Source organism: Vanellus vanellus, assembly GCF_965231255.1.
Source record: "Vanellus vanellus genome assembly, chromosome: 17".
NCBI lineage: Eukaryota > Metazoa > Chordata > Aves > Charadriiformes > Charadriidae > Vanellus > Vanellus vanellus.
In genome coordinates, this window is record NC_138922.1 from 14,143,674 (window position 1) to 14,156,550 (window position 12,877).

General features: G+C 51.2%; 1 protein-coding gene across 1 annotated transcript in view; it reads left to right on the top strand.

The window, feature by feature from the left end:
* Positions 1–1,385: 1,385 nt before the first annotated feature.
* The window catches only part of SLC38A10 (solute carrier family 38 member 10), a gene marked incomplete at its 5' end in the record, with an annotated part of 36,786 nt that continues 25,294 nt past the window's right edge, over positions 1,386–12,877 (top strand). Inside the window, 6 exons of the mRNA XM_082492351.1 lie at positions 1,386–1,484; positions 2,836–2,953; positions 6,449–6,494; positions 8,433–8,526; positions 9,750–9,893; positions 11,641–11,765. Coding sequence (XP_082348477.1) covers positions 1,386–1,484; positions 2,836–2,953; positions 6,449–6,494; positions 8,433–8,526; positions 9,750–9,893; positions 11,641–11,765 — 626 coding nt within the window. The remainder of the gene's footprint in view (positions 1,485–2,835; positions 2,954–6,448; positions 6,495–8,432; positions 8,527–9,749; positions 9,894–11,640; positions 11,766–12,877) is intronic.

The window sequence follows — 12,877 nt, forward strand, 5'->3', positions numbered from 1 at the left end:
AGGGCAGCGATGGCCCCGAGGGGACCCCCCATCCCACCCTGGGGACGCGCGGGGACACGGGCACAGCCCCGGTGCAGGAGGCACAGAAACGCAGCCGGTGCTGCCGCCGCAGCCCCCCGAGCCCTCGCTGGGGCACCTGGAGGGAATTAGGCAGGCGTGTTCACCTCCCTGCAAACCTTTTGTAGAGCAAATTCCTGCGGTTACCCAGCGCAATTGCTGCAAATTATACGAGCGCCGCGTGCTTCGTCCCAGCGGCAGCGTGCCGTCGGCGTGTGCCGCCCCGACCTGCTGCCCTGCACGGCCCCGGGGGAGCCGTCCAGAGCCCCCCACACCTTCTCTTTAATTTTCTTTCATTATTTTTTCTTTCTGCTGCTTGGGGGATGGAGAGCGAGCGGGTGGGCAGGGCAGGGACCCCTGGGTGCTGGGTGAGCGGCCACCACGGCCTGGTGGATGTTGGCCCCCGTGGCACGTAGCCACAGTGTGGGTCTCAGGGTGCAGCACCCATGGCTGGGTCCTCCCGGGGAGAGGAACCTCGGGGTGCTTGGACCCCCCCAGGGCAGGTGGCTGGGGACACCATGCCGGCCAGGATGGGGACCAGATGGGGACCAGACCTGCGGCGTGCGTTGCACGTGCACAGCTGGATGCATGCCCAGGTGTGCATCCAGGGCTCTGTGCACCCACCCCGGTGCCGTGGCTGCTGTGTGTGCACGTGTGTGCATGCATCTGCATGCATATGTATGTGTGCACACGCGCTTTCATTTGCATGCATGCATCTGCACGCATGTGCATGTGTTCACGTGCATGCATGTGTGGGTCTTTATGCACATGCATGCATGTGTGCATGCAACCGTGTGTGTCCGTGTCCATGTGCATTCATTTGCACACATGCATGTGCACGTCCCTGCATGTATGTGCATTTGCAAGCACGTACGTGTGTGCACACACGTGCATGCATGCATGCATGTGCGTGCGTCTGCATGTATGTGCATGTATGTGGACGCCTGTATGCACTTCTGCACGTGTTGCACGCCTGCATGCCCCTGTGTGTCCCCGGCTCTCGGGGGTGTCCCTAGTCGGGGGGACACCCCGGTCCCACCCCCGCCCCAGCCCTCCCAGGAGCAGCGGGCGCGGTCCTCCAAGGCGGCAAGAGTGGCCCATCTGGGCGGCGCTCTGCCCCGCCCCTCTCACTTCCCTGCCTCACGACTTCCCGGAAGCGCCAGCGGAGCAGCGGAACCCGGAAGTGCCGCTGTGGCCGGTGCCGGCGGCGGGTGGGTGGCAGTGGGTCCTGTCTCGCCATGGCGGGTACGGGCGGCTGAAAATATCACCGGGGTCACGGGTGGTGGCCAGCCGGACCCCGCACCGCGGGGACACCCCCGCCGCGGGCCATGGCGGCAGCGGCGGGCTCCAACTGGGGCCTGATCATGAACGTGGTGAACAGCATCGTGGGGGTGAGCGTGCTCACCGTCCCCTTCTGCTTCAGACAGGTGAGCGCTCCGCCACCGTCCCGGGACGGCGGGCCCAGAGTCTTGGCCCTTCGTCGCCATCTCCATCAGAGGCGGGCGGGGTCGTGTACTCCCGACATAACTCCAGTCTGGGTGGAGAATAGATGGAGAGCAGCCCTGAGGAGAAGGACTTGGGGGTGGCGGATGAGAAGCTCAACATGACCCAACAATGTGCACTGGCAGCCCAGAAAGCCAACCGCATCCTGGGCTGCATCCCCAGCAGTGTGGCCAGCAGGGCGAGGGGGGGGATTGTGCCCCTCTGCTGTGCTCTGCTCTGGGGAGACCCCTCCTGCAGTGCTGTCTCCAGCTTGGGGGGTCCCCACAGCAGAAGTACACGGAGCTGTTGGAGCAGGGCAAGAGGAGGCCCTGGAGATGCTGGGAGGGCTGGAGCCCCTCTGCTGGGAGGACAGGCTGGGAGAGTTGGGGGGGTTCAGCCTGGAGAAGAGAAAGCTCTGGGGAGACCTTAGAGCCCCTTCCAGTGCCTAAAGGGTCTCCAGGAGAGCTGGGGAGGGACTCTTGATCAGGGAGTGGAGCGATGGGATGAGGAGGAATGGTTTTAAACTGAAAGAGGGGAGATTTAGATGAGATATGAGGAGGAACTTCTTGGCTGTGCGGGCGGTGAGCCCCTGGCGCGGGGTGCCCCGAGAAGCTGTGGCTGCCCCATCCCTGGAGGTGTTCAAGGCCGGGTTGGACGGGGCTGGGAGCAACCTGGGCTGGGGGGAGGTGTCCCTGCCCAGGGCAGGGGGGTGGAACTGGTTGATCTCTAAGGTCCTTTCCAATCCAAACCATTCTATGATTCTGTGATTCTATAGTTTTATTACTTGTCCCCGTTTAAATTCACCTGCTTAAAAAGTGTGCAGTGTTTAAACACTGTAAATGTATGAGCTTGGTAATTAGGTTATTCTATCAGACAGTTCTTATTAAATAAGTTTACAACAGAGTTTGCACCTTGGGGTTAGGAGTGGTCTCTCTTTGCTCTGTGTGAGCCTGCTGAGAGCTGCGGAGACCGCTGGGGGGTAAACGAGGGGAGCTATGAAAGTTCTGCTCCACAGACAGCTCCCACTTCACTCTTTGGTGCTTAAATTGGTGCAACTGGAAGCTGTGGGAAACAGGCAGCTGCTCTGTGTTGTCCTTGGGCTGGAGAGTAAAATTGTGCTCGTACGTCATGTTTTTCCCAGCTGCTCTGAAGTTGAGGGAGCTCACTTAACAGGCAAAAGCATGGCTAGAAATATGTGAGGGAGCCTGAAGGTGATAAGGGTTGGCAGTAAGGTTGCATGAAATTACTGACTTTCCATCTTGCGCTTGTCTCTTCCCCCATCTTCTCCCCTTTTAGTGTGGCATTGTCCTGGGAGCTCTGCTGCTGATTTTCTGTTCTTGGATGACTCATCAATCCTGCATGTTCCTGGTAAAATCAGCCAATCTCAGCAAGCGCAGGACCTACCCTGGCCTCGGTGAGAATTTTCAGCTCTAGGGCTTGGTTGTTTTTTTTTTTTTTTTTTTTTAACTGCGGTTTTACTTTGACCTCTTAATTTACAACTTTCATACTGATATTGTTGGAATAGCAAATGGTTTCTTGATGTAGTTTTCAATTGGCGTTGTTTTCCTCTGTCAGTCTCTCCCCCCTGCCCCACGTCCCCAGGGGAACGTGAGGGTTTAATTCTGCTCTTGACAGTGAAGTTAATAGGCGCAGAATTGTTTTGACTCTGCAGGGCAGGGGAGGAGACGCAGCACTGACTGATCAAAACCCAAGTTTTCGGGAGCTGGCGTAGCGGGTGTCTGGTGTAAATTATTGGTCTCGGCATGAAAGCCGCGAGCTTCCCCACCCAGTGTGCTGCCGAGGACATCGGGTTCTGCCAGCGGAGAGCCTGGCATGGAGCTCGGGCTGCTGGGATCCGAGCTGTGTGCGCGTTTATGGCAGAGCAGAGAGGAAACAGTGCGCAAGGTTCCAAGCGGCCAAGAAAATAAAAACATCTGCAAGATTCATGTGTGGGGTTTTGGCAGAGCCTGCCAGCCCTCTTCCTCGGAGCTCGTTGCCTCTGCGCTGGCGCCAGGGTTGGCCTCTGCTTGTGACCTCTCTGCTCATTCTGACTGACTTGGGGGGCAGGAGGAGGTGGTCAGGTTCCAGTCCTCTCTGTTGGCATGGGAAACGACAGGAAAAGTCATCTTACCCGATTTCCCTTATTTCTCTGGGGGAGGAGAGAGTTGGCTGGTATTGCCCTTGGTAAAAGAGCTAAAGAAATGCACGGCTCGCTTGCTGACCCTGTTGTTGACAGATGGGTTTCCTCCATCCTCAGAGTGCCTGAGGTGCTGCTACCAGGCTGCACGTCTTGGCTTTTGCCCAGCTATAGCTGCTAGAAACTGAAAAGATCAAGAAGTTCCATGGTCTCAGAGATTGTGTGTGTGATGCTGGAGGGAAGGGGGAGCCCTCAGGTACCGTCCAACTTGTCCCTGATGCTCCTAGCCCAGCTGCCTGGGTTGCCTCTCCCTGGACCCTCACAACACGTCTTTGTGTGCTGCTTCCCCAAAGAACAGAGAGTCCCCTCCACCTTGGAGCGTCTCCCAGGAAGAAGGGATCCTCCGCACTCTCTGAAGCCAAGGGGCTCGAATACACAGAGGGCCAGTAATGCTTCTAAACTTCCTGGCACGCAGACACTGGCGCTGAAAGAAATGCCTCTGCCCTGGGAGAGGTGCCACCGGGAGGGACAGCCCTGAGAGGAAAGGCAGCGCTCCTATAATGCATCCTAATGCATCAAGGTTGAGCAACTCCACACAGACAGCCTTTGTCACCGTGGGCTTGTGCCCTGGTACATCTGCGAGAGATCCTGGCAGCCCCTGCAGCTGATTCTGTGGGAGGCTTTGGCAGTGCTGAAAGATGTAAGAAAGTTTTGCAAATTAACTTCAGTCAGCCAGTCCCTTCCGGAGGAACACTGAGAGCGATCGTTACAGCTACAAAAGAGCCAGGGTCGTAACGGGCTGATATCTAGCCCAGACGTCTTCGCTTGGCAGCGCTCTGTGCATGAAGGGGTTGGGTATTAAAAATATTTCGCTCTTCACCGCTGTTCTGCACTGTGTGGAAGGGAAGGGCCTCAGGCAGATGTGTGGACATGAAGGGTGGCGGGATGCAGTTCCCAGATAGACTTTAACCAGGGGGTGAGTTAATGCCTCACCTTACAGCAGTTGAGAGCGGTCTGGGTCTTTGCATACTGCCTGTGCTGGGTACTGACCCCATCAGCAGCATGCTGCAGCCCCGGGAGGCAGCTCGGCTCCGCTCCCTGCAGAGAAAAGTGCTGAAACACAGGTTGCCCGTTCTAATAACCACACTTGGTTTAAAAGGGCTTCTCTAATTACTGAGCAGATTGAGCTCTGCCCAGCTTGTTAGGCATCTAGAGATCCCATTCCAAAGATGCTCAACTGTACAATTTATTTTATGGTCATTGTCTCTTTCCTCCTTGAGAAGATAAAGGATCCAATTTTTCCAGTGTCCCCAGATGGGGACATCTGGCATAACGGTTGAAGGCTTGTTCTCATTAGAACGTCACTTCAGAACAGCCAAGGAGACTGATTGTTTCTCAGCATCTCCGGCCTGGGCTGTTGCTGGCAGCTGTAGCTGTTTTTGGGAGGCACCTACCTTTCTGTGTGATGCGAAAAAGGAGCTCACGGGAGCAGTGCAGCAGCGGCAGTCTGTCTGGAGGTTGGCTTGTTAGTGACCCGGCCTCCAGGAGGGATGTTTCCCTCTTGCTGGTTCCTCTCTCTCTCATCCCTGGCCCTTTGGCTGTGTGATTGAACCCCCCAAGGGCTGTTGCCTTTTCCTTTTATCATCGCAGTTCCCAAATGAGCTGAGAGCTGGAGGCCGAAGCGGTGCAGTCGCTGTTCACACTCGGGCAGCGTGCCTGGTGGCGGCTGTCCCACCCGATCTGTCACCAAGCCATCGGCTATTTTCGGTGCGACCCCACATAGCAGCTCCGGTTTATTTTTCTGCTGTGGGTCTCCTGCCATGCTTTTTTTCTCATTCTGTGGGAGAACATCTTGTTTCCTTAATTTTGAGCTCAAGAAGAGTCCAAAGAAATCAGAGTTTGTAAGTTAATATTTAAAATAGCAGAAGATGCTTCCAGAAGCAAATAAAGTTTGTTTTCTGGCGGTCTCGAGGAATGTGTGCTGTACCTTGAGAGAAGACAAAGGGGAGTCCAGGGTGGTGGTTTTCATGTTGGACTGACAGTTAAAGACTGACAGAGTTGGGCAATGTGGTCTGTGTTTGGAACTGGAGGTCTCAATTCCCATTCTACCCAGTAAGATCTAAAAATACAAGCGGAGTTTTCTTGGCACTTTCTTTTTGAGAAAAAACACAATGATTTAAAGACTACTGATCATTTTCTGCTACAAGCTACAACCCAAGTATGGGAGGGGAAAAAAAAGAAAGTCTCTTGGCAGCAGCCCTTTGGTGTGGGCTGAGAGTACTGGGTATTCTGGGTATGGGATTGAACGTTCTGGGCACCATCTCAGATCTCCCATCCAGCAACGTTCAGTTATAGTGGGAAGATAAAAATAAAAATGAGAGTTTGATTGAAATTTTGCACTGCAGTAACTTTGCCACATAGCATCTTATACATGCATATTTTCTCTTCCGCGCTGACTTTCTTTTAATGGTTGCCATGTGTGACTGCTACTTCACACTACTTTTTTTTTTTTTAAATAGGAAAAAAAAAAAGAACCTGCTTTCTATCTTTCCCTCATCTTTGTTCCTGTCTTATGTGGTTTTCAGTTTGCAGAGGGCATGTCTGAAAAAGAAAGTGGGAGGGTGAGCAAGGGAAACAGCCCCAAAACACAGCACTGGTGGGTTCCTGCTGCATTGCCCTTTGTCACTCTTATTGTTTAATTTCAAACTGATGCGTATGCCACTTTCTGGACCTTTCTTTGACTAACTGCAACTTTTTTTTCTCTTACGCCAGCGTTTCATGCCTATGGAAAAGCAGGAAAAATGTTGGTGGAAACAAGGTAATCTGCTGTTTATTTAAATCTTGAATAGTTTGGTTTTCTTTAATGAAAAATACTGCTCTGTAGCCTCTTGTGGCCTTGCTGCGCTCTCATTTCTTACCCTCCTGCCTTCTGTGGTCCCAGAAGTCTTCCTTGCCACCTAGAATTTGAACAAGAGCTTAAGTGAGATCCCGTAAGCACAGCTCACAGGTGTCGCCTTCAGCATGTCCCACCCGTTCCTGAGTGGAGACAGGAGCGCTTTCCAGGCAGTGGGAGCACAGAAGTCGGGGAATGAACTCATCTCCCGCTCTGCTGTGTGTGCTATGAAATCATGGGCATGTCGCTTGTGGCTGATTTCCAGGGATGAAATCCCTGCCAAGATTGCCGTGAGTTAGTGGGAGGGAGAGCGTTCAGTACCTCGGATCCACCCTTTAGCTGCTCTGCTCCTGCCCGCTCGTCGCAGCGGGTGCTGCTTTCCTCTGCAAGGCGCTGGCCGTTAGGAGTTGCCTTGTGGGGAGAATCCTGTCTCCGTTTCAGGACAGACCCCTGTTCCTCAGATGACCCCCATGCAAGTAGAAGGTCCTCCGCAGGTCTTGTTCTGCAGTTGTGGTGGGCGATGGGACATCATTACAGAACGGCTTTTTCCAGCGGAGATTCTTTGGTGGAGGCATCTTGAGCCCAGGCCAGTCAGTGGTGCTGGCTCTGTCCCTCTTCCCAGCTGCAAACTGCTGCAGAACACTAAAAATACACAGAATATTTCTCAGATGTTACTTGTCCGTGCAAGCAATTGCTGTAATTGCCACAGGGATGTTATATAATTGGAACTGGGAGGGAAAGTGGTCCATGCAATCATGAATGGGAGGAGAAGCAGTTCATAAGACAATCTTTTCATTAAAGTGTGGTCCATTTTTGTGGAATGAAGTTTGAGAGCTGATTTTGGTATTGAAACTTTCATGGTAGGCCCCTGCTGTGGGGTGTGGGGCTGAGAGAACCTCTTGCTGATTCTTTTAAACGTTTTTCCAAGAAATAAAGGAGTTCTTGCCATCTCCAAGGTCATTTTTTTTCTGTGGCTCTAAGCAGCAGTTAAACTCATGCATGGCTTGTTACGGGAACTGCACCTCTAGCCGAGGTGTTAGGTGTGGATGCGAGGTGAATAGAGGTTCTCTGGTTTTTATTTTACTGGGTTAAATGTAGAACTGGTGGCCTGCCCTTCACAAGCCTGAGGATAAAAGCGTGGTCCGCCCCTCTAGCACTGGTAGTGATGCACAGCCTGCCCGTACCGCTGTGAGAGCGAGCTCCCAGCCCACTCTATCCCTGTAGATGGAAAACCCACTTGATTACTGGCTGGCAAACGTGTTTTCCAGTGTGGGTTCCACAAAATCTGGGGCTTGTCTTCACTGTGAAGGGCCAGGAAGTTGTGTTAGAGGATGGGTGTATGCTGAAGCAGGGCACGCCGAGGCTGCTCTACCTCTGAACACAAGCAAGTGGCTGCACAAGATTTTAAGTCAGTTTAAATGTACCCTTTTAGCTGTTTCTCTTTAATTCTTCTGGATGCTCCTTGGCAAACAGGGGGTGCAGTAGGATCCTAAGCAATCTTCAGCTGTTGCGGCTGTGTGCAGGGTGTAGCCCTGGAGACCTTCTTGGTGCTCAACCTTTGTCTTAATCCTTCACCAGCCACTGCAGTGTGCGTAGGATGTCTTTTGCTCCCAGTGTATAAACTGTAGCGATATTCTCACTGCTCATGTGTTGTCGGCGGGGTGGTCCCGGCAGTCCCAACAGTGTCTCCAGGTGTCTCTGAGGCAGCCTTAGCATGACCAAGGCCTTTCCTTCACAAGGGCTGTGCAGAGCACAAATTGCTGGGAATGTGGCTGCTCGCACAAACCTGCCCGGGAGCAGGAGCTGTGTGCCAGGGTTCCTGCTCCGGCCTCTTAACCTGGGTGTATTTTGTTGTTTTTGCAGCATGATTGGGCTGATGCTGGGAACTTGCATCGCTTTCTATGTTGTCATTGGTGATTTGGGGTCCAACTTCTTTGCCCGGCTGCTTGGATTTCAGGTAAATAAATCCTTACTGGATCACATCCACAATGCAGACAGTGGTCCCAATTCTTCTTGCATCGAACAGTGTATGCCTCAGATACAGCAACGAGTGTCCTGCCTTAGTAGTGCGCTCAGCAGCCCATGAGGCGTCACGGGGTCATCTCATGGTGAGCTTTAACGGCATGCCTTGCGCACAGAGCATTTAGCTCTATGAAGTCCTGGAAGCCCAGACATATGGCAAACAATCAGATGTGTAAAACCTCCAATAAGGCACTTCAACAAAGGAATTCTTTTCAACTTCTCCTCTATTAATTCTGGAGCAGATTTCTGGAGGAGATGATGCTTCCTGTCTTAATTCCTGCCCCTAACGGGTAGTGACAGACAGTTCCTCTTTCCGAGCTCTCACCCCCTTGCAGCCCTCTAGTTCAAGAGGGATTTTTGTCCTGTTTTGGTGGCCAAATTTGCTGGGCGCCTGCCTCCTCTTTAAGATAGAATAAGCTGTGTGATGAGCCCGGTGTAGGCTCAAGATGTGTGGTGGTGAGAGGTGCTCCTTGTGGGCTGGAGGCTCTTGCTGCTCTTCCTGGGGCGCTGCGAGCCAGGCTGTGAGCGGCAGCACTCGGGGGCCGGCGTGAGGGCCCTGTGGGGAAGCAGAATGGGCAAGTGGAAGCATTTTTGGCGGGGCTGCTATCTGCTCTGCCTGATGCTGCTAAGCTCCGATTAAGGGACTGTGAAGTTAAAAAGATGCGTTGTGGCTGCAGCCAAATTAGGTATTAAATATTTCCAAGCGTTTCAGAGTGTTCTGCTATAATAAATACCAATGCGAGGTTTTGATTAGTTTTCTGGATCAGAATTTTCAAGACTTCAATCTCTTGTTTCCCACGTAAGTTAAGTTTTTATTTAATTGCATGAAAATACTGAAATAGCTTGTGCTGGAATAGCATTTAAACACAACGCTCCCCCCAAATACTTCCATTTCAGGATGGACCTGTCACACACTGTGTAGAGCAACAGTGGCACCCAGTGACTGTATAAGCTAATCACAGACCTAGCCAAAGAAATGGCAAGCTTTCAGCGTCAAATCTTTAAATACGCACAGAAGCAGTATTTCACATTTGAAACCCATCCTGGCTTTGCATTGTTTCTCACTCTGGAAAAATTAACGGTGTCAGGGATGCTAATTTGGTGGGATGTTTTGAGTATCCTGCGTGCTCCAGTTCTTTATGCAGGTCCCTTTTCCAGGTGTCGGGCAGTTTCCGGATAGTTCTGCTCTTTGCCGTCTCCCTGTGCATTGTACTTCCATTGAGCCTCCAGAGGAACATGATGGCCTCCATACAGTCATTCAGTGCCATGGCTCTGATCTTTTACACGGTGTTCATGTTCGTGGTGAGTATTGGCGCTGGGAATGCTGTTTTCCTATTGTTTTAACACAGATGTTCCCGCCGGGACAGCCTGCAGGTGCAGGCCTCAAGTTTAAAATGTCCTTCCTGATAATTAGTGCTGCTGGTGCCGGGCATAACGAGTGATCCGGGTGCCCGTGCTCTTGAGCTGGCGGAGGTGGGGAGGTTACAGACTGTAGGAGCTGTCCGGTGGGTCTGTAAGCTATTACGAATGCTAGGGACTGTGGTGGCACAAATAATAATAAACCACAAATTGAGTTGTGGTTTATTCTGCTTGTTGGTATCTATAATTTAGGGCTCTGAACTTTAAATCAAAGGATGGAAGATGTGGGGAAGGGTGCCTGGAAGCAGGAGGACTTTGATCATGCGTTAGTGTTTTGCCTTGAAAACCTCAACGCTTCTAATCTGTAGGGGGAAGGCAGCTCTCGTTAAGAACTCAAACATGTACTTTGCATGCTTTTTTGCAGCTGATGGTTAATGTCTTTCAGGCTGCAAGTAGTTTTATTTGTTAGACACCAGCACTTCTATTTTTAAGCATTGAAAGCTTCATGAAGTCTGAAGTCTGGTACGTGGCATATACTTGTTCTTAGATATTTCTAGAAAAGTGTTTCTTCACTGACGTGAACGGATTATTGACCATTTAGATTAAGTAGGGTAAGCTGAGGGTTACCCAAAGCTGCCCTGTTTGCCTGGGCCAAGCCCCGTTGTGTAGCACCATTTACTGAGAGGTGGAGACTTTCACTTGCTTTTGAATGACTTCAAGTTTCACCTCGCGGATGCCCATGTGGTTTGCTCGTGGATCCCCAGCCCTGTCTCTCCCACATCTCAGGACTGGAAGGGCTGAAACAAAAGGAAGAAAAGGGAAGTGGTAAAATTCTTTCCACATCACTTTTTTTCGTGGGTTGTGCAGGGTCATGCTTCTGAGCTTCCCTCTGTCAGGAGGCTGGAAACTGTAAATGAGTGTTTTATAAAACTGCTGTGTTCCAGGAGCTGTGCCTTTAAGAAAACCACAACATTTCATGAGAGTTGGCTGCACTAAAACATAATCTCTGGGGATTAGAAAACCCCCATTCAGGCAATATTATAAACAGGCATTCAGACATATTTACCTTCTGTTTCCTGTGCAACCCAATGCCTGCCAGTTCCCCTGTCAATGGCAAAAGAGAGCTCCCCTTGCCTCCTCTGGCTACCTGGCTCCCCCCGTTTTCCTGAAGTTTATCCTTGTCTTCGGTGAACTGCTGTTGTTAAATGGCTCTGGAGTAGCAGTGTGCAGGTGGGGGTCCTGTTTTAGGAACCTTTGTGTCTCTGAACAGGATTCTCCAAGGCAAATGTTGTTTCCCGTTTGGATTTAAAAATATGCTTAAGAGTGCAAAAGAAATTGCTGGGAACAATAATTCTCACAGTTAAATGTGTCAGTGGAAATTGTTCCACCGTGGTGCATGCTATGATGTCTGATGGCATCAAACAAGGGGGAGATGCCATAGATCTTTTAAAATATACCCCGGGATCCTTGGTGGCAGGGGCCCTGGGGGGTTGCTGGGAGCTTTAATAAAGTGTGTGGGTGGGGTGGGGAGCTGGGGAATTTGAGTAATAGAGATCGGGCTGTGGTAGGCAGTGTAAGCTGCTCCTCTCAGAGCTGCCACACGCTGCTTTTTATCCCAGCACCAGTGTTACTGCTGCCGTGAAGTTGTTCTGGGTTGGATCTTAACCCCTTTGCCTTCTCTTGGCTACAGATCGTGCTGTCGTCTTTCAAGCATGGCCTCTTCAGCGGGCAGTGGCTGCAGCGAGTTAGTTACACTCGTTGGGAGGGCATTTTTCGCTGCATCCCCATCTTTGGCATGTCTTTTGCCTGTCAGTCGTAAGTACCTGCCATTCCCACTTCTGGCGGTTGTGGTCCGCAGTGAGTTTTTGTGAGGGCAGAGGGTCACGAGGATCTGCAAGGGATAGATACCATCTGGTTTCCTATTCTATTTTAATCAAAATATTTTACAGCCCACTGAAGTACAGCACCTCATTCAGTTGTGACCCTTTTGTTACCTAGATGGGGGAGGGAGTTATATTTCACTTGGGAGTTATCGTACTTGAGCAACACAAGATCATTTGGGCCAAACAGATCCTCAGTGTAATGCAGGTTGCTTCTGGTACAGCTGCGTAAAGTGATGAATTTCCCTGGTTTCTTGAAGGGAATGATTTAGTACCAGGAAAGGCAGCGGGGCCGTGTCGCCTAATGGCCGCTGGGCCCCCTGCAGGGTAGCGTACACTCGTGGCTGCTCTCTGCTTCCCCGAATTTCTTTGAGAATACTCAGAAGATCGCACAGTCGTTGACTTTGGAGAGTTGTTCACGCATTTCCAGTTACCTGCTTTTAATGAGGGTTTCCGTTGGCACGTGGAAGGACGTGATGGCAGACCAGGCTATTTTCATGTTTATAGCAGCATTACCTTCTGCACCAAAATGGCAAGTGAGCAATACGTGCCTGGACAGAATAGTAACAGACTTTAAATAGAAGTGTAAATCCAAATGTGGACGCGGAAAAGACCATCCTCATTTGGAAGGCTGGCAGAGACGGGCTTTCCCCCCCTGTAGTTCTAGCAAATGGGTAGCATGCCAACAGTAAATGAATGTGACAGATAAAATTTGTTCAGACTGCTGTGTTTACACCCACACGCAAGATCCAAATCATCATTTTCCACTTATCGGCTCTCTTGGCAGCTCAGTTCCTACCCGAGCACGTTCCAGTCTTGCTGTTTAATGTCTCCATTACAACTGGCGAAGGGAATTGTATTCTTTTACAGCTTTACCTTGTTAACGTTTTAGAGTTTTTAAATTCCTTTTTTTTTTTTTTTTTCTTATGGTAGCCACACAGTACCCAGTACAATTTTGCTGGGAGCTGGAAATGCAGGGAAATCGTTTGGTCTGGACCAGTGTGCACGTACCTAAATATAGGCTCCATTACAGCACTTACGTGGCAA